The following is a 27,029-nucleotide window of genomic DNA, read 5'->3' as shown; positions in this document are numbered from 1 at the left end:
CAGCTTGATAGCACGAACCGTAAAGGAGCTATCATAGAAATTAGATCTATGAACAGGAACATACAACAGGAGTTTATTAAAGGATCGTGGGGAACGGGTGGAGGAGCTCAAGAATTGGAAATTACTTTTTAGGTAGGAAGGCGTGTTTGGACAGAAAAGGATGCAGTACAAAAGGTTAAGGATATGAGAGTCCCGGCGGAGTCTGACAGGGAGCCACTTGAGTCTTGAGCGGTATTCACTAATGTGATCATATTTACGCAGACCAAAAACAAATCTCACACAGAAGTTCTGGAGACGCTCAAGACTATCAAGTTGGAATTGGAGGAGATCAGGATAGGAGACATCTGCGTAGTCAAACAGGGATAGGAGAAGGGACTGAGCAAGAGCAATTTTAGTGTTTAATGTTTATTATATTTAATGTATCTAAATATTAATATTTAATGTTTATTATTATTCACGTTTATGGTTTCATTTTACGTTTAGGGTTTTAGTTTACATTCCTTATGAGCTCAACGTTAAAACGGCGGCAGTTCTTTGAACAAGAGAAAAAGTACTAGTTATTTTAAACCGTAGAGGCGCCGAGTTTGTATGAGTATGAAATTAGTCCACTCATTTCGTCCGAAAAAAAAGGCAAATAAAAGAAAGTGAATTTGCGCATCTATTTTTTTGATATGTTGTAGGGGATACCTAGAAAAGCTTAACTTGAGTTTTTCGACCAAGATTTCCTATGAGCTTTCGTCGCCATCTTGAAAAAAGGGGTAAAATTGGTTTTTCGGCAATAACTCGGCTATCCGATGAAATTCGGAAATCATTTATAAGACACTTTTTGTTCCTTTTTTAATGCTCTACAATTAAGTCCTGACCATTTTTACTGTATCGTGCATAGTTATCGAGATATCGATCGATAAATTAAAAAATTCTTGTATCCGTTTTGACGAGTGTGTTTGCATTTTTTCAATTACAAAATTTCCTTGAAACCATTTTTCATTCATTTTACCGTGTGTTGTACTTTTTTTCGCTCAAATGTACAGTTCAACTTTTTTTTTACTGCACAAACAAATTATTTGTTTAAAAAATATACTTTAGTGTGATCTTTAATTTGTTCTAAAGTCTGGTCTATGTACTTATTTTTTATCCCATCAATTTCCTAAACAATTTCCCATTCGATTCGCCATGCGAACACAACCGAGCGAGCAGCTCGCTCGACGGTGAGCGTGAATTCACCGACTCTGCGGCGCGTTGGAGATCGTAATTTTTGTCCAACTAAAAAACTCCAAAAAGAAAATTGTAGGTCTGAATATTCATGTATATGTATTAGATATATATTATACATAATTTAGGTATATGTATTATGTCCTAAACAAAAAAAAGCAAAAAACTAAAAATGAGTCCTGAATTTTTGAAGTGAAACTTCTTTATCGGGGTTGGAAAAAAATTGAGTGTAACATTTTTTCGTTACGCGTGACTTTTTCCGTTACGCGCCATCTTTTTCTTATCCCTACCACGCGTGATTCGACGTATTTCTGTAAAGTTGCATATAGTAAATTATTTTTTGAAAAATAAGGTCATAAAGAAGTTTCACTTCGTACGTGTGTACACTAGTACACGCACACATTTTTTTTTTACTTTATCGATCAATATCTCGATAACGATGCATGATACGGAAAAAATGGTCTAGACTTAATTGTAGAGCATAAAAAAGGAACAAAAAGTGTCTCATAAGTGATTTCGGAATTTCATCGCATAGCCGAGATATTGCCGAAAAACAAATTGTACACCTTTTTTTTAAGATGGCGGCGAAAGCTCATAGGAAATCTTGGTCGAAAAACTCAAGTTAAGCTTTTCTGGGTATCCCTACAATATATCAAAAAATTAGATGCGCAAATTCACTTTTTTTTTAAATGTATATAATGAGTGAACTAAATATGAATGAGTGAGTTTCTGAACGCAACCCGATGCGATGCGTGCGACGCAAGCGGGGCCCGGGGGTGGGGTCATGGGTATTCCCCGATTTTAACGAACGAGATAGCTAAGGCAAAACAAAACAAATGAACAATCATTTGATTGAAAGTGTGTGTGTGTAAGGTGCGCATTGAATTTTTATAAAAAAAGAGGCGCTTCATAGGTTTCGCACACAGGCGCTGCCGGGGGTCGGCGCGGCCCTGATAATAAGGTTAAATGAATCATATCTTCAAAACAATTTTAGATGAATGAAGAAATATTTTTTCTACAGATCGCAAAATATTAAAGAAACAAAAAAAAAATGCAAATACATTTAAAGACAATTTTTTGCCGAATGTATTTTATAAATGCCGAATTTAACAAAAGAGTATACAAAAATATTATATTCGGAAACACATGCATACATTCTAAAAGATTTTTTAAATTAGGTCAAGCAGTTTTCGAGTAAATCATAACAAAGAAAAAAAAATCAAATCTCACTGCATCATATAATTTTATATAGATATACATATAGATTGTTTTTCGTAATCTTTTTAATACCATTAATGATACAGCTGTTTTGTTGATAATGTGTTAAATCGTGCAAACGTATGAAATTTTGTACATTCTTTTATCAGATTAGATACGTAAGTAATGCGTGATATCCTTGAAATAAAAAGTTTGGGAAGAAAGAGATAAAACATAGATCGAGTCAATGTAGTGAAAGGGACAAAAAATTTCAAACCAAAAAAAAATATTAGTACGTACTTATTTAGTTATTATGATAGTGTCTAGTCGCATAAGGGTCATTGACCTTACAGAATGTAAGTTATTGTTTGTATTAATTTATTATATTTTATAATAAACTAGCGGTCCGCCCCGGCTTCGCCCGTGGTACATGTTTACGTTTTCTCTACATAAGAACCATCCTCGTACTTCAAGGAATATAATAAAAAAAGAATTATCGAAATCGGTTCAGCCGTTCTCGAGTTATGCGCTTACCAACACATTTTGCGATTCATTTTTATATATAAGAAGAAAAAGATTATTTGACCCGACGAACTTGGTATGTTACATCACTTACATCTAACAACCAACTTCACAAAGGAGGTTTTTCCCAATTTGTCATTTTACATTTACCTTGAGGGTAATTATTTTCAAGTTTTCTATATTATTTTTCATCTAAGTATACCTAAGTATATATGTAGATATATATGCTAGGTATTTTTTCACTTAGGCCATTACAATTTTATACGTAAAAAAACTTTAAAACGTTCAAAACAAATTACAATTTGTATTTTACATAAATTCTACTATAATTATCGTCATTTGTCACACACATTTAAAATCTTTTGACATGTCATTGACAAAGAAAAACAAAAACGGTTTCCCGCGCGAATCCGCGAATAACAAAAACATTTTTTTTTAATATGTATTTATGATTCCATTTGCTCTAAGATTTATAAAATACAATCTATATATATAAAGATATGCAAAACTCAAGAACGGCTAAACCGATTTCGTTAATAATTCTTTTTTTTACAATATTCAAGTACGAGGATGTTTCATATGGAGAGAAAACGTAAACACGGGTGAAGCCGGGGCGGATCGCTAGTCCACGATATAATAGTAATTACCTTTGCTTTATTACGTGAGCTTGACCTTAAAATAATGATTAATTACATTATTTTTTTGTTAATTCAACAAAAAACACGTTGTTTTGGTTTTCTATTTCAAAATGGTGTCCAATGTACATAATTATATATTCGCTTGTTATAAACATGTATTTATTTAAGTAATCCATACTAATATTATAAATGCGAAAGTAACTCTGTCTGTCTGTTACTCAATCACGCCTTAACTACTGAACCAATTTGCATGAAATTTGGTATAGAGATATTTTGATACCCGAGAAAGGACATAGGATAGGTTTTATCCCGGAAATCCTACGGGAACGGGTTTTTCTTTGAAAACGCGGGCGAAGCCGCGGGCGGAAAGCTAGTATAAAATAAGTATAAACTCTGAAACAGTTAGGCATTATTAGTATTTAAAATAGTAAACATAATACATATATTGAATAACTACCTAAAACCTGCTGCGTCATTCGCGTGGACCGTAGTACTAGTACCCAAGTAAAAAGTAGCATGTTCTCTTCCAGACTATATCTATCTCTATGTACCAGATTTCACACAGATCCGATCAGCTGTTTTTGCTTGAAGCAAAAAAATGTTCGTTCGTTTATAATATTAGTAGGATAATGGGAATTTTAATGAAACACTAGCGGTCCGCCCCGGCTTCGCCCGTGGTACATATTTCGCAATAAAAGGTAGCCTATGTTCTGTTTCCGGGTCTAAAGATTATCTGTGCCAAATTTCATCAAAATCGGTCCAGTAGTTTATGCGTGAAAACCATACATACATACATACAAACCTTTCCTCTTTATAATATTAGTATTAAACATAATATATGTATTGAATAACTACCTAAAACCTGCTGCGTCATTCGCGTGGACCGTAGTACCCAAGTAAAAAGTAGCATGTACTCTTCCAGACTATATCTATCTCTATGTACCAGATTTCACACAGATCCGATCAGCTGTTTTTGCTTGAAGCAAAAAATGTTCGTTCGTTTATAATATTAGTAGGATAATGGCAATTTTAATGAAACATGAAATGATAAATATTCGTCGATTCTTTTAAAATCGAGTAATCTAAATATGATTCAAATCTAAATTAACGATGTGGGACCTGTTTTAGAAATTGAAGGTTTTTTAGACGTTTGTCCATGTAGATCTGGTATAAACCCTGGCATGGTTGGTGCCAAAGATATATAAAGGATTTCTTCGTTATTGTAAAATAATAGTTGTGTGTCGTGGTTTTAGTTAAGGTTATAGTGAGAAAGTTTTAAAAACACTGTGATAAAGGAAGTAACACGTGAACAAGAAAAAACATATCTTTTACAACATATACAAAATGATTTGACTACAAACTACCCGCAGAAAAACATAATCAACAGCGATGACGGTAGACATAGAAACAGACATATTGCTATCTTCAAAGATAAAAGATAAGAACCGAAGAAGATCCAGTATCTTTTCACTACTGAAAAGAAAGAAAGTAGTGAGACAGTCCTCTGATCCGAATAGTTTTTATACCCTGGACTTGGCCAGGAAACTGTCGGTTGATTCTGCTATATTGGTACAGGGGAATGACGTTGGCTGCGAGTTCCTGAGGTGTAATGGAGGTAAATACATTATTATTTAATTTTATCATTGTGAAAGTATATATTACACTTCTGAAACGGAATGCGGTAAGACAATTTTCTGATGCGAATAGTTTCCCTGGAATTTGCCAGCCAGGAAACTGTCGATTGATTCAGCTATATTGATGCAAAGGAATTAAGTGGCTGCGATATCCTTATGTATAATAGAGGGAAAAATAAACTAAATAAAATCACCAAAAGTCCTTTTTCGCATTATTAGGTATTAATACATACATATTTTTTAGATTAAGTTCTTTATATATTTGTGTAAAGTTTTATCTAACTACGTCATAATTTTTTAACCAGTTGTAACTTGCTTTAAATATTTATATAGAGTGAGTAATCAGTTACCTGGCTACCTTGCGAGCTCTATGATGTTCTTATCTCTATGTCGCTTAAGTGCGGTCGTCCTTATCTATTGTTAACTAGATCTATGTTTACTATGGCGCGTTACAAGTAGACAATATGCATGAAAGGTTATGTTAGGTTTTGTCATAATAAACTATATTGTTTATCTTTGAATTGTTTATTAGAAATCTCCACTTTATCTTAAGAGCGCATATTCTATTCAACGCAAGTCAAAAACTCCGCGATCTATTACGATAGATCGCGGCTTGCGCTATCCTTTTACTATGAACAGCATAGGTCCACAGGAAAGCGCCGAGCAACATGTCCTCTCTCTGGAAAGGCTCGCTGCCGACTGATTTTAATCGGGTCGCGCGCAGTGTTTTATAGTACTTTAAAAAAAATTGTAGAAAAATAATAGAGGTACCTTAGTTGATTTTTTAAATTTTATCTTATAAGGGCGCGTTCCCACCGTGTCGTGACGACAGATAATCGTGTAGTTTTAAGTGTCGTGGCTTATATGTTTAAATGGAGGTGTTCACATTTAGAACGACACGATTTACTGTCGTCTACGACAGTTTTTGCAGTGACGACACTTTGTCGTGACAGTGGGAACGGCAAGCACGACAGTCGTAAAACGATAAAAAATCGTGGACGGCAACTCTGTAGACCACGTGTTTTCCCTTCCCTCCGCAGTCTCGCACCCGCGTGCCCCTCGCGTCTGTACTTGGTTTACTTTGTGCGTGTTAGAACTTGTCAGACTCCTGCGCATGGTGGACGTATAACAATGGCTAATAATATAACACCGGAAGTTTTAATTCCACTTGTGGAACAAAGGGCTGTCCTTTGGGACAAAACTTTAGACATTTATAAAGACAAAGGTTTGAAATTAGCCGCGTGGAGAGAAATTTGTTGCGTTTTTGAACCTAATTTTGACAAGTTGGAGGAAAAGGAAAGAAAAGATTTCGGTAAGTTTCTGAAACTTTTTATTTATTATGATACGTGTGCTGTAATGTTTTGCCAAGGTACGGAGCCTATTTCAGATACAAAATAGTTGGAAAATTGTAAGCGCACTGCGTTTCCACCACCTTCGTTTGGACGCAGCTGTGTTTCAGGCATGTTTACCAGGGGCATAACGGTTGGGGTATTCTCCAAGTATATAGCGTCTTTTTTTATTAAAAAATTATGTAATACCGTACAAGCCTTTACAACTTCAATAGCTGTTTCTGCACATACATCCAATGGTCTATGCAAGATCCTCCATTTATTGGATAAGATACCAAAAGTGCATTCAACATATCTTCTCGCGCGGCTTAGACGGTAATTAAATATCTTTTTCTTATTGTCTAAATGAGTACCGCCATAAGGTCGCAATAAATTTTGTGACAATGTAAAGGCTTCGTCTCCAACAAATACATATGGTATTTCTTCTTGCATATTTTCGTGTAATGGCGTGGGTCTTGGTATATTTAAAGTACCATCATTTAGTTTCTTCCAAAAATTGGATTGTTTTAGGATAGATGAATCACACTCTTTTCCGTATGAACCAATACTAACGTAAATGAAACGGTATTCTGAATCAACAATTGCAAATAAAATAAAAGAAAAATAATCCTTATAGTTAAAAAACATAGAACCACTATTTATTGGCTTTGTAATCCTTATGTGCTTGCCGTCCAGCGCACCGAGGCAATGAGGAAAATTTGCTTTCGTTTTAAAAGCTTCAGCGATCGCTTTCCATTCTTCTTCGGTATTGGGCAACTTTAAATATTCTGCACTTAATACGCTCCAAATAACAGAACACGTTTCTTTGATTATTTTGCTGATGGTTGACATTCCCACTCTAAAATTATAATGCAGTTGTTTAAACGAACATCCCGACGCCAAATATCTGTAAATAAATACAACAGCTATTATAATACGCTTATATTCGAGGACCAATGCCCTAACATTATAATTGAGTATTTGAATAAAAAAAAATTGTTGATTTTTTTTATGTATTTTGAAACTTTATTATTAATAATATTGATATTTAATGCAAATAACTTCAAAAAAATTTTTTTCCGTTAATTATAAGCAATTAAAAATTGATGAAATTTAAGTTAGAATCACGTGACTAAAAACGCGCCATGACTGGTCACCACAGTTGTGACGTCATAATGTTATAGCTATTATTAACTGCAGTACATAGCGTTTACATACGATTTATTAGTTGGTTCCGAATTAGTTAGTTAGTTACGAATAATATTCTTGATGTTGATATATTTATGATCACCGATTTTTGTCAGGAGTTGCCTTTGTAGTATTCGTACATAATGATACAAAACGATAACTTTTGAGGTTCGCCATTTTTAATATAAATTTAAATAATATAATTAACAATTAATATAATTAATATGTAATTTAATAATGACAACAAAATTAAATAGATCAAAACACTGTATTTATTTATTATTAACACGCTTTTATTAGCTTCACCTGTATGTTTGTATGTAACCGACTCCTTTCGAAGTTTCGACTCGATTTTGACCCACTTAAAACCGACGGATTTTGTTCAAATTTTGAACACTTATCAAGATCCGATGACAATACAATAATATCATAAATTTATCCTGATAGGGATCGCCAGGATCAGCTTAAAACATATGTTTGTATGTAACCAATTCTCCTTTCGATTCGATTTAGACCCACTATAAACCGACGGATTTAATTTAAATTTTGTATACTTATAAAAACCCGGTAACAATACAATAATTTCATGAATTTATCTTTTTATCCTGTTTAGTTTTTCAAACTATATTTAATTTTCTATCAACTGCAATGAGTGAAAACTAACATTGTGACGTCACACGCGATCGGGTGACGCTTCGGGAGTTGTCGGCGTGTCTTCGGTACTGGATTCAAAGACTAATTTTTATTTTGAAATAACTTTTGAATTATTGCAAAAAAAATAAAAATAAAAACAGTTCGTTATAAAACTAATATATAATCTTTCCATTTATCACAAAAAAAAATTTAATTCAAATACTCAATTATGTATAAACATATAATCAGTCTAATACGTAGTCCCTTGTTCACGGAAACATCCGGGGATACTAGTGGAAAAACTCGATCTTAGTATAGTTTTTTAAACTCTGAAAAACGTGCAGATGTTTGCATGAACAATAATTTGACTACGTATTAGACTGATTATATGTTAATACATATAATGTTAAATCTATACACAAACAAATTTTAATTTTAAGTCTATTTTACTTTTACAGCTACACAGATATCTACAAAGTGGACACATATTCGAGATGCATTTATGAGATCCCTGAAAAATGAAAAAGAAAAAAAGCGATCTGGTGCAGGCGCAAAAACTACTAGGCCGTATGTTTATAAGAATCAGCTGTCTTTTTTATTAAAAGTTACTGAGCCCCGTATGACCTCTGATTCATCTAATGAGCCTAATAATTCTATATCTGATACATTAAGTGATGCAGCACCTTCTACTCAAAAGAAAACTAAGACTGACACATTAGATGATAAAATGTCACAATTTCTAGATTATAAATTAAATAATCAAGAACACCCACATGTGTCCTTTATTAAAGGAATTTTACCATCTTTGGCATCATTCGATAATGATGAAAATTTTGAATTCCAAACGGGTATTATGCAACTGATTGAAAAAATTAAAAAGAAACGCCTTCGTAATAATTTATATCATACTTATGCAAACTATGGTGACTATCAAAACCATTTATCACAACCGACAGGATATTTTACACAAGATTCAGGTGCATCAACTTCGACTAGCAATCAAGTTATGGAACCGGCTTCACCACCAAATTCAGTCTATACTAATTTGTCTGATAGCACACAAGATTCTTTTAATTTTGACAATATATAATTTAAAGATGTCTTTACTTATAAAACGTGTAACTCTAAAATAAATCTCTTAATAAATAAATGTATAAATTAATAAAGAATTTTCATTTTATTTACTTAGATACCTTAAAGTTATCACTAGTCTTTCTTCGGCACTTATACAATTTCTGAAATGTGTGTTTTCTCTTCTAAGATTGTCTGCAAGTCGTACCAGTAGGCTATCAAAGGTGGTGACAGTCATTCTTAAATACTCATAAAACTTTCCATCATCACTTTTTAATTCTTCTATATAACTCTGACATAATCCTAATGGAATTCTTTTCATTAACATTGGATGTACCCAGTACTTTCTTTTCATTGCTTGCTTCATTTTCCTTCTTTTCAAAAAGTAATACATTATTAAAATTTCATCTTCGTCCATTGAACTCAGGAGAGTAAACACACTAGTAATCACCAAGGCAACTAGATTTGTAGCTTGCTGATGATGCGAGCGATCTGCGATCCAATGGGAACAGCTAGATACGACAGTCGTTAAACGATAAAAAACGTTGACGACAAACAATCGTTATAATGGGAACAGGTAGAGACGACAGTCGTCGAACGATAAATTAGTCGTCACGACACGGTGGGAACGCGCCCTAAGTAAGACATTCTTTTATTGCAATATGTATAAATTATATTCAATAAAGTCAAATATCTTGGTGAAAATAATCATTTAGTCGACTATAATTTCTAAAAAAATTCACATTGTTCGGATTTTAATTTCGTAAGTTAGGAGTCCAAAATAAAAAAATCTTTTAACTAACTATTTTAATAAGGATTTTTGCAGTTAGTTAAAAATAATTGTGTGTTAGATCTGTCAGCAATTTCAGATATTTTTAGCTTCGAAATTGACACTAAAAGTGAAATCAAGTAATCATCGGCTCAGTTATCTTGATGGTATTCAGAAATACTGTATTAATTGAAAAAAACTCTTAACTAACTACATAGACAATAAAATTTCCTAAAATTATTAGTAATTCATATGTTTGTAAGATAAGTGGTTGATGGACAATCTGGTTTGAAAAATCACATATTTGAGCCAAACAGCGCACGGACCGCGTACACGGCCTTAAATAAAAAATCGTTACAACTTACAACATCTTTAAAAAAGATAGTGTGTGCTGAGCACATGTGTCAGAAGTGAAACTTCTTTGAGATGATTCAAAGATACTAATTCGTCGCCTTACTCCATGACGTAACGCATTGCCATGACGCGACCTTGAACTTTTACTCTCAACGCGCCTAAAGAAGTTTCGCTTCAATAATATGAGTCACGCTGTAGGAAATAATATTTCTTTTCAAATCATAAAGAAATTGCTAATAAATCATCTTAATACTATTATAAAGGCGAAAGTTTGTAAGGATGTATGGATGTATGGATGTATGGATGTTTGTTACTCTTTCACGTAAAAACTACTGAACCGATTACAATGAAATTTAGCACGCATATAGAGGGTAACTTGGATTAACACATAGGATAGGTTTTATCCCGGAAATCCCACGGGAACGGGAACTATGCGGGTTTTTCTTTGACTGCGCGGGCGAAGCCGCGGGCGGAAACCTAGTAATAATATAAGGTCGTTGAGAAAACATGGAAATGTATTGTGTAAACTGTTTTCAAATGTGATAATTATTATTTTAAGATTAGGTATAAAGGAAGTTATCACTAAAAGTTGTTATAATAAATAGAACTTATTATTACGCGACTGCGTTTTTCATTGCGTAGTTTGTATAATTGTTCGTCGTCTAATCGTTTTTATAATTTTAAATTAATTAGTTATTTGGCTTCCTAGCCTTTGGTATATTATGCTCTGTCCTTTACCTGTAGGTTGCCTGGCGGAGATGGCTTAGAGACATAAGGCCGCCATTTGTACATTTAAATCAATTAATATATATTTATAAAATAAGATTAAACCCTATGTACAATAAAGAATAAATAAATAATTGAAACTATACAGGCACTTTAAGCATTTGGTAGTTATTGTGGGATAAACATGCGCTTCAAATGTATTTACTACTAGATTTCCGCCCGCGGCTTCGCCCGCGTTTTCAAAGGAAAACCCGCATAGTTCCCGTTCCCGTGGGATTTCCGGGATAAAACCTATCCTATGTGTTAATCCAAGTTACCCTCTATATGTGTGCTAAATTTCATTGTAATCGGTTCAGTAGTTTTTACGTAAAAGAGTAACAAACATCCATACATCCATACAAACTTTCGCCTTTATAATAGTATTAAGATTCGTTGAAGGCCTTATTGTTTAAAGAGTAATTATATTATCCACAACATATTATAATAGTTACACGTCACAAATAACGCATAGCATTTACCTCAAAGGAACCCAGAAATAATCCTAAATATGGTCATTTTTTAGTTACATTTGTTTACACGAAAAAAGGACTAAGCTAAATCTATAGATGTTAAGCTAATTTTGATGCTATTATGTGTACTGTGTAGAGATAACAAACGGTAATTATGAGCGAAATTATCTGTTATCTTTGTTTGGAGATGGTTGATAAAAAATAATACCTTGATTAAGTGATAAATGAAGTTCATAGCAGACTTGTACCACGATACTGTACGTAATTATAAAATACAATATAAGCGATGCTTATCATACATACAATTAGCGATAAGTAAGCGACGCATGATTTTGAGAAAAGTTTTCATAGTACATATCAACTCGCTCCTTACAGAAGATATGAGATATTCGCTCGGTTGTGATATGCTAATATAATTTTGAAGTATTTTGTAGATAATAGTTTTAATATGTGCTCCTTTTCGCTAGAAAAGTTTAAAGAAAGAATACGCAATTTTTTAACTGAATTGCTGCTTCTTTCTCTCTCTGAAGTTATACTTTTTTGTCCTCAAAAACAGTAATTTTTAGAATAATTAATATACAAACAATATATCGATCAACCGACACTATTCAAGTCATGCATTTCTAATCTTAATACTCGCGTAAATCCAACATAATTCATTGTATTTTTGCATTAAAATCGAGGCTTATCTTCACAAAAAAGTATAACTCCCAAGCTAGTACAACACATAGCGGCTAGACACCCCCCCATGTTACAGAACTAGCGGGTGCCGCGTCTGACACAGACAGCGAGGGATCCCGCGGCGGGATGCCGGAGGTCCAACCGGATCCCGTGGTTAGAAAACGGGATATAATAGCGAGGATAGAGGCGCTATATGTTGAAGATCCGGACATAGAGATTGGCGCGGTAAGTGTAGATGTAGTAGTAGATAGACTCAGGTATAAATAGGATAGGATCCCGCAGTGGAATGCCGCAGGTCCAGCCGGATCCCGTGGTTAGAAAACGATATAATAGCGAGGATAGAGGCGCTATATGTTGAAGGTCCGGACAAAGCGGAGCGGAGCGGTAAGTGTAGATATAGTAGTAGATTGACTCGGGTATAGATAGCACAGGATCCCGCAGTAGGATGCCGTAGGTCCAGCCGGATCCTGTATTTATTGTACTTTTACAAATGTGAAAAATATAACAAAGAAAAAATCTTTTTACCATTTTATTTTTATTTAAGTAGTTATACGATTACTTCCAAACATCGAAAATAATCGAAATAATGTCATTTGTCTGTTTTCTCGGGTTCAAAAACAGATTTAGATGAAATACGTCCTAATGTAGTGTTAATAAAAATCAAGAGAAGTCAACAACCACTATCTTTTGTATTCATAAACATTAATTGTATAACAAATTTTAACCCTAAAAAAGTTTTTGTTGGGAAATAAATTATTATTAACTCACATCAGTAAAGCTTAATCAAAGCTCTTTTCAATTAAAATTTCTCCATAAAAACAGGCAGGCGAGCTAGTAGAAGAAGTGGCGGAAGAAAACAAGTCTCTCCTATGGTTCCTGCTGAAACAGGTCCGTCCCGGGATGGACCTCAGCAAGGTGGTGTTGCCGACCTTCATCCTGGAGCCGAGGTCGTTCCTGGATAAACTGTCGGATAATTACTATCACGCAGATTTGTTGGGACAGTGAGTTTTATGATGCTAGATCTATTTTTTTTGTTTGTTTGTTTGTTTAAGACCTTTTAGTAAAATAGATGATATTTTATGTGGCTTATATTAAATACATAGACAAGGTTACAAAGATATGAGATGACATAGCTTTAATTGTACATGTACTTTTAGTTACAGGGAATTTCAGTATTTAAACCTTGACATTTTTGTTAAAATTATAAATTTTCTTTGCTTTCTCTATTTATTTGTTTATAAATCTCGTGTCACAATGTTTGTCCTCAATGGACTCCTCAACCACTTAACCGATTATAATAAAATTCGCACACCATGTGCAGTTCGATCCAACTTGAGAGAGGATAGGTTTTATCCCGGAAATCCCACGGGAAAGGGAACTATGCGGGGTTTTCTCTGAAAACGCGGGTGAAGCCGCGGGCGGAAAGCTAGTATTCTTTATAAAATTTCAAATCTGTATTTTGATGCTAAGAAAACTAAAATTGAAACTTACAATAATATTTTAGCTTTAGTCTTCACCGTCTAACTGTTTTCAACACGATATTTTTACCTTATTCGTTCATACCCAATTATTAATTAAAATTATTAAATAAAAATATTCAATTATTACTATATTAAACAATTATTAAATATTACCTTCAATTTGTACTATTAACTTCCCAGGGCACAATCCCTAGACGACCCGTACCAACGTTTCAAGGGGGTACTCCGTTGGTACCTATCCGGTCTATACCGCAAGCCTAAGGGTCTCAAGAAGCCATACAACCCGGTATTGGGTGAAACCTTCCGTTGCTGCTGGCGGCACTCGAACGATAATTATACGTACTATATTGCTGAACAGGTAAGGAAAAGATGGGTGTGTTGGGAGCGTGTTGGTTTGTTGGTAGAAGTGTGTTTAAAATGTGATTTTGTTGGTATTAGTGTTTGAAAGGAGGTTTCGTTGGTAGAAGTCTGTTTGAAAGGGAGTTTGTCAATAGAAGTATGTTGGTTCGTTAGGAGAAGTGTGTTGGTTTGTTGGAAGAAGTGTGTTGGTTTGTTGGGAGAAGTGTGTTGGTTTGGTGGGAGAAGTGTGTTGGTTTCTTGGGTGAAGTATGTTGGTTCGTTGGGAGAAGTTTGTTGGTTTGTTGGGAGAAGTGTGTTGGTTTGTTGGGAGAAGTGTGTTGGTTTGGTGGGAGAAGTGTGTTGGTTTGTTAAGAGAAGTGTGTTGTTTTCTTGGGAGAAGTGTGTTGGTTTCTTGGGAGAAGTTTGTTGGTTTGTTGGGAGAAGTGTGTTGGTTTGGTGGGAGAAGTTTGTTGGGAGAAGTGTGTTGGTTTGTCGGGAGAAGTGTGTTGGTTTGTCGGGAGAAGTGTGTTGGTTTGTCGGGAGAAGTGTGTTGGTTTGGTGGGAGAAGTGTGTTGGTTTGGTGGGAGAAGTGTGTTGGTTTGGTGGGAGAAGTGTGTTGGTTTGGTGGGAGAAGTGTGTTGGTTTGGTGGGAGAAGTGTGTTGGTTTGTTGGGAGAAGTGTGTTGGTTTGGTGGGAGAAGTGTGTTGGTTTATTATAAAAAGTGTGTTTTTTAGTTAGAAGTGTGAAGGTGCGTGGGTAAAAGTGGCAATATTTCTTAATTAATATTTATTATTATATTTCTTTTTCTTTCAGGTATCGCATCACCCACCGGTGTCGGCTTTCTATATATCCAATAGAAAGGAGGGCTTCGTGATAGAAGGCAGCTTGTTAGCTAGGTCTAAGTTTTATGGTGAGTGTATATTATCCTACTTCCTACTAATATTATAAATGCGAAAGTTTGTGAGGATGTGTGTGTGTTTGTTACTCTTTCACGAAAATTGTACTGAACCGATTACAATTAAATTAAGCATACATAAAGAGCATAACTTGGATTAACACAAAGGATAGGTTTTATCCCGGAAATCCCACGGGAACGGGAACTATGCTATTTCTTTGAAAGCTAGTGTTTAATAAGTCTTAGAACTAAGTAATACAAATGTGGTCTTATATTAGCGATAAAATTATGTTGACTTAGTTTATTTTTGTGTATTATGATATTTTATGAATCATAAATTATTAGACAAATAGTTTAGTTATTTTTTACAGTTTTATTTTAAATATTTATCAATCCATTATTAAAATATGTATTTTTTTTGTATAACTATAAACAAACCAAATCAAATAATTTATTGCATACTAATACATTTTACATATGAGAAACCTTATGCAAGTATTGCAATACAATAATATACTTAAACTAGCGGTCCGCCCCGGCTTCGCCCGTGGTACATATGAAAAATAGATGTTGGCCGATTCTCAGACTTACCCGATATGCACAGAAAATTTCATGAGAATCGGTCCACCCGTTTCGGAGGAGTATGCAGACTAACATTGTGACACGAGAATTTTATATATAAGATTACATTCTATGCACTTACTGGTCTGTTTATCCTTTTACTACTGCATTATTTTGATATTTTGAACTGCTTTGCATGATCTGATTGAGATAGCTCTCGGTGTGATCTATCTCTGGTGTTTTATTATTTAATATTTAATTATTTATTTAAAAATTTCAGGTAACTCAACTTCAGCCATATTAGAAGGTTGCGCGCGTATACAATTTCTCAACTGGGGAGAGACATACATAACGACAGCGCCGTACGCACACTGCAAGGGGATAGTTATCGGCACGCTTAGTATGGAACTTGGTGGAAAAGTATGTATTTTCGTATTTTTTTGCAGAAAAAATCTTTAAAAAAATTGAAAAAATATATATTTTGTGCCAATTTTTTGTGAATTTTTGTTTTTTGAGCTTCATGTCTTGTACTTGGCATTTGAAAGTATTTTTTGGTGTATTGCCTTGTATTTTGCGAGATATTTAATGAACTGGGGAGAAACGTAATAAGCGGATCGTTGTCGACATGAGGATATTAGTCGTATTCTTATCTCTTCATTGGCAATTTCAAAGGTTTTATTTTTTAAATAAATACTTATAATATGTAATAATTATAAAATTTATTTAATATTTATTTTATTTTGTTCCTAAATATTATTTTATTTGCTTCCAGGTGCACATTATATGCCAAGAGACGGGATATCAAGCTGATGTCGAATTCAAATTAAGAGTAAGTTTTTTTGATAATATTTAATTTCATAGCCATGTATAAGGCGTTTAAATTAATTTCATGATTAATACTAACAATGAATGAATGAATAATTTAATAAATAACTATAATATTCTTATTTAATTATTCCACAGTCGTTCCTCGGCGGCGCGGATCAAACGAACGCCATTTCCGGACGAATAAAGCGCGGGAAAGACACAATAGCAACGATCGACGGGTATTGGGACGGACGGATCGACATAAAGGACAAGAGGAGCGGGGTGAGTGGCTAGTGTAAAATATTTAATATTGTATAGAAATGTGAAAATTGAAATGCTTGACATATGTGTGCAATTCACACGTGGTAGAAGAGAAACCTTCAAAAACGTATGCTTCAATATAACGAGATTAATGTTTTTACCACGAAAATAAGAAACGTGCTGTTTAATATCATCACTACATAATATAAAACAAAGTCGCTTTCTCTGTCCTTATGTCTCTGTCCATATGTTTGTATGCTTAAATCTTTTAAACTACGCAACGGATTTTGATGCGGTTTTTTTAATAGATAGAGTGATTCAAGAGGAAGGTTTTAGTATATAATTTATTAGGTTTTAGACAAAGCGGGCGAAGCCGCGGGGGGTAAGCTAGTTAATCATAAACCAAACTAAAAATTAACTTACTTTTTCAGGAAGAATCCAGTCTCCTCGACGTTTCAATACTTAAAGAGCAACGCTTACCTCGCTTTCTAGTAAATGTAGATAAACAGCACGAGTGGGAGTCGCAGAGGCTGTGGATTAAAGTGTCAGAGGCTATACATAATGAGGATCAGGTATGTTTATAGTTTTTAGTATATTATGTAGTCAGTGAAATTGGGTGCAGTTGAAAGACCCTTTTATGGGTACATTTGAAAGTCCCCTTTATGAGTGCAGTTGAAAGTCCTCTTTATGGGTACAGTTGAAAGTCCCCTTTATGGGTACAGTTGAAAGTCCCCATTATGGGTACAGTTGAAAGTCCCCTTTATGGGTACATTTGAAAGTCCCCTTTATGGGTACATTTGAAAGTCCCCTTTATGGGTACAGTTGAAAGTCCCCTTTATGGGTACAGTTGAAAGTCCCCTTTATGGGTACAGTTGAAAGTCCCATCTATGAGTGCAGTTGAAAGTCCCCTTTATGGGTACAGTTGAAAGTCCCCTTTATGGGTACAGTTGAAAGTCCCATCTATGAGTGCAGTTGAAAGTCCCCTTTATGGGTACAGTTGAAGTCCCATCTATGAGTGCAGTTGAAAGTCCTCTTTATGGGTACAGTTGAATGTCCCTGTTAAGTTGGAAGTCCCCTCTTTTGGGCGCTTGTGCACTACAAGGAATTTTACTGTCCGGCATTCCGATTTTTTACGGTCCGGTATGGCACGCCATTAATCTAAATGCTAGCTTGTCCACTATACGTAATTTTACTGTCCGACATTTCACTTTTCCCTATTCCGGATGGTTTTTTGTGTCTACGAGTCGCTGTACATATAATTGTTTTCGAATGCCCACTTGCTTGGATTTTACTCTTTTTACAGCATATGCCAATTGAAAACAAGCTCTTGTTTTACTTCCTTTTAGCTGGCAATGTGATTTGAAAAGTCGGTATTGTTATTTTTATATACATTGACCTATAATTATTATCTAAGTAAGTGTTGGTAAGTTAAAGTTCAAGTGGGAATAGCTTTAGCTCCTCGTCACCGATTAAAATAAATAAGTGAAACACGCATTTTAAATCTCTTACGGAACTTTACTTTTTATAGAATAATATATCTTACGAAGTAATATAATATTTCATCTTCTATATTTTTTACTCGTTTCTTGTAAAATGCAAAAAAATATAATAGCATTCTACCGTCAAACTTCCTTGAACTGTACCGCACTGATCCGAGTAAAGACGGACAGGTGCACAAGCAATTCATCGGATTTTTCATGCCAAACCGGACCGTAAAAAATCGGAATGCCGGACAGTAAAATTCCTTGTAGTGCACAAGCGCCCTTTCTATTTTATTAACATAATGATTTTATTTACGTTGCAGTTGTGCTAAAACTATTTTATTTCTCATCTAGATATGCGATATTAGAGAAAAACATTTTCATTATTTTTTATTTGTACATATATTGTTTGGAGGTAACCATTAAATATAACACAATTAACATATAATTACTTATATTCGAACACAGGTGGTAGCGACGGAACAAAAAACGATAATAGAAGAAGCGCAACGCACACGCGCCCGCAACCTGACGACCCCCTGGGTGCCGAGACTGTTCCACAGGGACTCGGCTGGCACTCCGCCTGAGGGTAAGAAATAAATATACATAAACCTGTATATGTGCCCCGCGGTTCAACCGTAGTTCTCCGCTCCTGTTGGTCGTAGCGTGATGATATATAGCCTTCAGGCTATCTAACACCGAAAGAATTTTTCAAATCGGACCAGTAGATCCTGAGATTAGCGCGTTCAAACAAACAAACTCTTCAGCTTTATAATAGTAGTATTTGTATATATTATATATATGACAATTAAACTACGGAAAATTGTATTAAATCGGGTGAAAATTGTGTTCAAATCTCGCGAAAATTGAGCGAAAATCGGACTTAAAACGCGTGAATCACACAATAATTACGCTCCAATTACGACCACACTCTAATCACGTTTAAATTGGGGTTAAAATGCATTCAAATTTAAACTTGAATCACAAAAAAATTACGAGTGCGCTCATCTATACTAATATTATAAAGCTGAAGAGTTTGTTTGTTTGTTTGAACGCGCTAATCTCGAGAACTACTGGTCCAATTTGAAAAATTCTTTCGGTGTTAGATAGCTCATTTATCGAGCAAGGTTATAGGCTATATATCATCACGCTAAGATCAACAGGAGTGGAGCCACGGGGGTGAAACCGCGCGGAGCAGCTAGTAACAGATATCCTTGCAATGTTTTTCCTCCCCTATAATCCATAATAATGAACTGAATATCTACTTTTTCTTACATACAGTGTTGTTTTTTTAGAAAGAAAGAAAGAAACCATTTATTCCAACACATACAACACATATATAAAATAGCATTGTAAATTATAAATAATAGGTAATAGAAAACATAAATATATTTGTGGTTACGTGCGCTAAAAAAGGAAGCCACTCAGGATACCTGAGGCATAATACACTGCACTGATTTTCAGTGACCCCCTTACGACATCCAGATTGTCAGCTGCTTTACTGGATAATAATAATCTTATATATAAAATTCTCGTGTCACAATGTTAGTCTGCATACTCCTCTGAAACGGGTGGACCGATTCTCATGAAATTTTCTGTGCATATCGGGTAAGTCTGAGAATCGGCCAACATCTATTTTTCATATGTACCACGGGCGAAGCCGGGGCGGACCGCTAGTAATTTATAAATTTATAATAATAATAAATACAATACAATATTTATTTCATTTATTTCAGGTATAGTTGACCAAGGCTGGAAATACAATCATTCAGACACAAGGTAAAGTAAAAATACAACTATTTTATATTCATTTATTTATCCGTAAAAACAATCTATATTAAAATTTAAAATGAAATAATCATTAGAACTTACTTATGTAAATTACAGCTTTAACAATATTTTATGTAGTTATTTTTATTTATTTTTTCCTTTAAATATTAATAAATAAGAAGAAATAAACATTTTTTTTATTCCTCAGCCCATGGCAAGCGGACGAAATAATAGAATACGAAGACGACTTCGTGATCCGCTCCGTGAAGTCGGGTCCTTCAAGTCTAGGGGGTGTTGGGGGTGTTGGAGGTGTTGGGTTGAGGGACCTGCCAAGATCGGATTCGGACAGTCATGACGATTTGGCGCCTAGGTCTAAGACCAACACGTGAGTTTTTATTCATGCTTTTTTCGTATGAAAAATACAGTATTAAGCAATGATAGATTTTTCTAAAACCTGATAAATTATACATAATATAAACCTTCACCTTCAATCACTCTATCTATTAAAAAAAATCGCATCAAAATCCGTTGAGTAGTTTTCAAGATTTAAGCATTAATAGTCATAAAAAAGATTTTGTTTTTTACTATATAGTGATTGCATGTTTTAAATATCATAATACTACTTTAAAAATTAGAAATCTAGAAAATTTTAATCACACAGAACAATTCATTAATTCCTCTTTTCAATTATTTACACCAATGCTATATTAATTTTAGCCCCTAATCACAATATCATTATGTATTACCAAATAGATATTTTAATATCTCAATCATTCACCAATCAATATTAATAATTCGTTCACTTATTTCCAGGCGAACAATGAAACAAACGCTATACTCTATAGACTCGACGCTCCGCGAACAATCGCTAGCCATAGAACGTCTTTCTAGAACGGTCGAGTTGTTGAACGAAAACCAAAGGGCGGCGACATACAGGCCACAGAACATGGGCCGAGTGCCATCGACGAATCACTCGTGGGACTTGTTTGCCGGTTTCGTGTTAGCCATGGTCATGCAGTCCCTGCTCAACTGGCTGTTCTATAAAAAAGATTGAGTGACAGCTGACGGCTGACGTTTGACAGTTGACAGTGACAGTTGACGCGTCGAGTTTTTTTTTTCGTCTGTGCCGGGCGCGCTGGCGCGGTTTTTCGTTTGACAGGTGGTGGGCGGGTGTTTAAGAAAAAAAATTGTTGTCTTTTTTTATTTCATGCCAGTTGGAATAAATTGTTTTGTTTAAATGCCAGTTGTAATGATGTTTGTATTGATTTATAAATGTAATGCCAATAAATAATTGATTTGAATGCATTAATTGTAAAATTTTGCGTTTTTAGGGACAAAATATTTACAAATTTCATATTCTTTAAATAATGATTAATAATGCAATTTTTAATTATTTTGTCCGTAATTTGTTTTAGGTATTGTGTTCCAAATTTCTTGGCTGTCAAACTTAGATAAGAATTGATTTGTTTAAATGATTGTCAGATTAAAAATCGTCCTAGCAGTCAGGGGCTGAAGATACTTGCCTATGCTTTGAAATGTTTGTATATTGTAATAAATTTAATTTAGCGTTGTTCAGAGCTTATTAAAATATTATTGAATTGCTCGAATTGCAATCTCTTTTTCTTTTGTACAATTGTTGGAGTCAAAAATTATTATGGAAACTTTAAAATAATGAAACCTCTTTTGCTGAAATTCCAAATTAATTTGACATATTACAATTGCTAAATATTGTATTTAATTTTTGTTGAAGGGTTCTTAAAAGATTAAATTATTTTTGACTTCAACAGTTAACTATAGCCAATAGATATATTATGCCAAAATAACGATTTATTTATATTATATAAGATGTATATTTTAAAGTTAACACGTTGAATATAGTAAAAATATATTTAAAACTACAGATGCAGTCCGAAATGTAATGAAAAATAATATTTATCAATAAATAAAAGAAAATATCGTTTCAAAACTGCATTAACTAAATAAATATATATTTTTTACTATACTCAACCTGATTTTCTGACAGATTGGAATGTCAAGTTTGACACCAAAATGGCTGTCAGTGTTGCCACTGCGGGATCTCGAAAATTTATTAGAAATTTTCCAGTGGACTCCCGCGTACGACGTTTTATTTTACATGTAAAATAAATAGATTATTTACCTTAACAAATAGTATTTTCACATACGCTATTTTTAAAAAATCGCTTAATTTTTTCAGAGTATAGTCACTTTTTTATAAACGGTGTTAAATTCCTATAATTATTTCTCATCTACATTCCTTGCACGCGCGCTTTTGACACGATTCAAAACAAAATGCCGATTTTGAGGTTAGAATTCTATGATATTTAAAGAAAAAGATGTAGATAGGTTACCGACACAACATTCGATCTTGAAACACGGCACACTAACGCACACACGATTAGACAAAGTGAGATGGCATGATTCAACTATTTAGAGCGAAAAAGAGACAACTGAAAAGTAAACTGGCTAATTAGCCCAGAACGCTTATAACCTATCTACACATTTTACTTATATCATTGTTAGAATTAATACAAATGAGGTTTGAAAAACGGAAATAGAATATTCTGTGATTTAGAAATATGTGCGTTCGTGCCTATATATAAAAACACGTGGATAAATCTTTAATAAATGATAAATTCTAAATGATAAGAGTAAGGTAATAATTTGTATTCTAAATTGAAATAAGAATTTTTCGTTTACCTATGAATAGGTATATAACTAATAAACATATATAAAATCAATGTTTTGTCCCTTTCTTACATATATTAAATAATAATACAAAAAATTAAACAAAACACAGATATAAAGTATTAAAAATGTTTATTAGTTATTTTCTATAATATATTTCGAAAATATAAGGCGATACGAAAAAATTATTGTAATAAAAATTGGATTAACTTAATCGGTCCAAAAGTATTAACATTTGTATTATACTACCATTTTCATTTCATATAAGGGTTTTGTAGTTTTTTCCCCTATATCTATACTAATATTATGAAGCTGAAGAGTTTGTTTGTTTGTTTGAACACGCTATTCTCAGGAAGTACTGGTACGATTTGAAAAATTATTTCAGTGTTAGATAGCCCATTTATCGAGGAAGGCTATAGGCTATATATCATCACGCTAAGACCAACAAGAGCGGAGCAATGCGGGTGAAACCGCGCAGCACAGCTAGTCTATACAAATATTATAAAGAGGAAAGGTTTGATTTTTTGTTTGTTTGTTTGTTTGTATGAATTGAATAGGCTCCGAAACTACTTGGCAGATTTGAAAAATTCTTTCACTGTTGGAAAGCTACATCATTTCTGAGTGACATAGGCTAGGTTTTATCCCGGAAATCCCACGGGAACGGGAACTATGCGGGTTTTTTTTTTGAAAACGCGGGCGAAGCCGCAGGCGGAAAGCTAGTAATTAATATAATAATATAAATTTAATTATAAATAAAAAAATATGCATACTCAATTTTTAAGATATTCCCGATTTTTGTGTGTGTATTATATTTTGTTGCCATTTATAAATATAGTTCTTTAATAGAAGAAATAATTATTTATAATTATTGTTATGAATCGCGTTTTTTATGCAGCTACATATTATTATGTAAAATAATATAACTGTTTCTTTTTGCTACGATAAACTAGTGACCAAAAATAATAAACGATGCCTTAATAGCAATAACTTCATTGATGTTTTGTGCTTAATAAATTTAAGCAAATTTCTTATAAATGTGAAAGCATAGACACAAATAAAACTATAATATTATTAATATTATCTCTGATATAGTGATTTATATTGTATTGTACCCTTAATTTTATGAATTTTTAGTATTTATGCAAAATTTGAATGTTGAAAAATAAGGTTTTTTGTAAAAGTACTAATTTGTTTTCTTACTACAGAACCCTAAAATAAAAACCTTATTCAAAGAAAATGTTGCCATCATCACATGTTCCATACTTCCCAGTAATACTTGTAAATTACGCATTTAGATAAGGTAATTAGATTGTTAATATTTTTGTTGTTTTATTCATTGAATATATATTTTTTTCCAATTTATGTATTGTTTTATTTCACCCTACCTAATATACAAAAAATTGGTCATGCCGTTTCCGACGAGTAATGTTGTGCATTTACATCAAATGGACATAGTGCAAGAGCATTCTTTCGTGATATTTTAGTGTAAACGAAAACTCGTATTCAGTGTTGTTCAGTATTAGAACATTGCATAGAATCTTTTGCAAAGTATGCTCTACGCCTTTTTACAATAAAAGAATTTGATATAGGGGTTAGAATGTTCATTTGCTCGTTTGTTCTAAATGCGTCGTAACAAGATGATATAAAACACGTTCATATCCTTTCATATCTATACAAACCCATTTGTATTGAAGGTTAGCATTTATTAACTAATATGAAATAATAAAACACCTCATATTATCATCATATTTTTATTAGAACCACTTATTACAATAAAATTCCCATGGTTGCAAATGTCCACTAACATTTTACTACTGCCATACTAAATCATAAAATATAGATATTTTTAATATGGAATCCTATAAGATCCCGGATATTTACCTTGCGGTCCATGAATCCAGTGATTCCGCAGATCTCTAAAGTCACTTTCGCTCCAATGAAATCTTTTTGGTAAAAAATGTGCTAATCTTCGCCGTCTATCCAAATCGACTTCGAATATTCTAGTCGGTGCTTGCATGTATTTTAGAGGATCTTTTCTTTTAACTTTCTTAGGCTTTTGTCTCACGTAATCTGATTCTTCAGATGAATTAGACTCTTCTGAACTCTCTTGATAATTCTTTGAGTTCCTAACATCGTTTCGTGTTAGGTCTTCAGAATTGCTGTTTGAATCGTTTTCTTCGCTTTCAGAATCGAAATTAGTCCTTAGTATTTTTTTAGCTATAAAATTGTCATTTAAATTCCGCCTAAGCTGCTTTTTCGCGTGTTTCTTCTTTCCGCCTGGTGTATAGAAATACATTTTCTCTTTGGACATATCTTTACCTTTCTTTTTATTATTATTTCCCGATCTTCCGATGCCAGGGAAGTCTACATAGTCTTCAGCAAAATCGAACATTCCTTTTCTAATAGCGTCCTCTGAATCTCTTGTTAAGTCGAGAAAATGGCTGAAATGATTATCATTGTCTTTAAAAATATCTTGGTTATCTCGAGCATTGTCAAACTGTTTAAAGAATTTATTTTTAGTTTTATACCGAGATCTCCCAGCCGTTTTTTCATTTACAACATTTTTTAAACATAGTAAAATATCATCTTCATTTCTTTCATGCAAGCATTTATTCATTGTAATTTCTGTAGCTCCGTTTCGTTGTTCTATTACATTTATTATTTCCTTGATTAATTCATTGTTTAAAATATTTCTAGATGCAGCATTGTTAAGCTTGCTAAAATCTAGGTGTAAAACTGGGTATCCTTCAACTAAGGTCACCACTGAAATAATATTGAGAAGTGTTGAGAACATTATATTCAATACAGTTATCTAGGTTACATGTACAAAATATTATGTGCTAAAATCGAATTAACGATATGTTTTCATCGAGCCGCTCAACCCGGCTGAACCCCGAGGTAGAGAATAAACAATAATTTAATATTTCCAATATAGTTTTTATTTTTTCAAAAACTTAATGAGGAACTGAATGTTTTCTGTTTACTATAATTTATATACATGATCACTACATTTTTATGGTAATTCTATCATTACAAACCTGAAATCAATCCGTATAAAAAGCAGCCAATATTAAATAACATTTTCAATTAAATAGTCGTTCACATCATTGATTCCGATAAATGCAATGAAAAGTCACAAGTTACTATGTCCAGCATTCTGCTAATATTACGGAGTCGAACCGTCTATCTGTACAGTATCAGAGTATATTTTATACGTATTCATTGAATCTTGAGATAGGATTTTCATATTAATGCTTGGAAGAGGCGAATATTATTTTCCCGCCTAAGTAGGTAACTATGTGAAATTTGAATTTGAAAATCAAATGTGGTACTTTTTACACTACTGAAGCGATTTTGTTGATGAAAATCTGAGCCCTAATTTATAATGATACGAATGAATGAGAAATAATAGGTGATAGATTATTTTGGAAGTTGATGTAATGTAGGTAGTTTGTTTTTGTTTATTATCTTGAAATTTGTTGTAATTTAGAAGAAATTATATACCTACAAGTAAACCAGAATAATTTAATTTGTCTAAAAAGTGTGATTAGCTTGACTTGACGCATTTGTGAATAATAGCTGAAAATCTAATGAAATTTCAAGCTTGAATGGAAATTAATGAGATCGTTAAAAATCAATGAAATTAGTTTTTTCGAAAATTATTCTGGATTCAGTTTCATGTTGAGTTATTTAAATGTTTTTGTCCTTTTGAGGGTCACGAAGTTAACAACCCAAAAAGCCCTGTGGGCTATTAATGACTTTTTACTTTTTTTGAAGTGAAACTTCTTTAGGCGCGTTGAGACTAAAATTTCAAGGTCGTGTCATGGCAATACCGTCACGTAATGGAGTAAGGCGACGATTTTGGTATCTTTGAATCTTGCCAGAACGTGACACGTGTCAGAAGTGAAACTTCTGCTGCACACGCGCTCTTTTTTTAGTGATTGAACAAATTGACATAAAATTTTAAATATGAACACAAATCGGCTCTGTAGATTTTAGTATACATTTATAAAACTAGGACTGATTTTGGTGAAACTTACACAGCCGTACAAATAAACGAGTTATAACATTTTATGAAAAGAATAAACTAAGAATAAGGAAAAATCATACAAATAAACACGTAATAAATGAAACCTAGTATAACTTCGTAATAAGTATTCATACTAATGCTATTTCGTCCTTATTCCGGCTACCACCCTAGTATAAGTCTGACATAACTGAGTTATAATGTATTTTTTAGTACATTGTGCTGTGTTTTACAAGTTT

At 33.4% G+C, this 27,029-nt stretch overlaps 2 protein-coding genes across 3 annotated transcripts in view; one reads left to right on the top strand and one right to left on the bottom strand.

The window, feature by feature from the left end:
* Positions 1-24,125, top strand: part of Orp8 (Oxysterol-binding protein-related protein 8) — a 56,950-nt gene extending 32,825 nt beyond the window's left edge. For both annotated transcript variants that reach the window (XM_089713845.1, XM_089713844.1), the window contains exons 10-21: positions 12,539-12,687; positions 13,285-13,463; positions 14,124-14,301; positions 15,096-15,192; positions 16,019-16,158; positions 16,511-16,567; positions 16,702-16,827; positions 17,238-17,378; positions 18,756-18,876; positions 20,024-20,066; positions 20,266-20,442; positions 20,871-24,125. In XM_089713845.1, the coding sequence (XP_089569971.1) occupies positions 12,539-12,687; positions 13,285-13,463; positions 14,124-14,301; positions 15,096-15,192; positions 16,019-16,158; positions 16,511-16,567; positions 16,702-16,827; positions 17,238-17,378; positions 18,756-18,876; positions 20,024-20,066; positions 20,266-20,442; positions 20,871-21,111 (1,649 nt within the window). In that variant the 3' untranslated portion in view covers positions 21,112-24,125. The remainder of the gene's footprint in view (positions 1-12,538; positions 12,688-13,284; positions 13,464-14,123; positions 14,302-15,095; positions 15,193-16,018; positions 16,159-16,510; positions 16,568-16,701; positions 16,828-17,237; positions 17,379-18,755; positions 18,877-20,023; positions 20,067-20,265; positions 20,443-20,870) is intronic.
* Positions 24,126-24,598: 473 nt separating this feature from the next.
* On the bottom strand, positions 24,599-25,437 carry LOC149475083 (uncharacterized). Its single transcript, XM_089713921.1, has one exon. It carries the CDS (start codon positions 25,378-25,380, stop codon positions 24,610-24,612), a length of 771 nt encoding a protein of 256 aa, XP_089570047.1. The 5' UTR covers positions 25,381-25,437; the 3' UTR covers positions 24,599-24,609.
* Positions 25,438-27,029: the final 1,592 nt, after the last annotated feature.

The sequence above is a fragment of the Colias philodice genome, chromosome 31 (genome assembly GCF_061535455.1).
Source record: "Colias philodice isolate Cphi_HAF_F1 chromosome 31, ilColPhil1 Martin Lab GWU primary, whole genome shotgun sequence".
NCBI lineage: Eukaryota > Metazoa > Arthropoda > Insecta > Lepidoptera > Pieridae > Colias > Colias philodice.
This window is presented reverse-complemented; position numbering and strand designations above follow the sequence as displayed.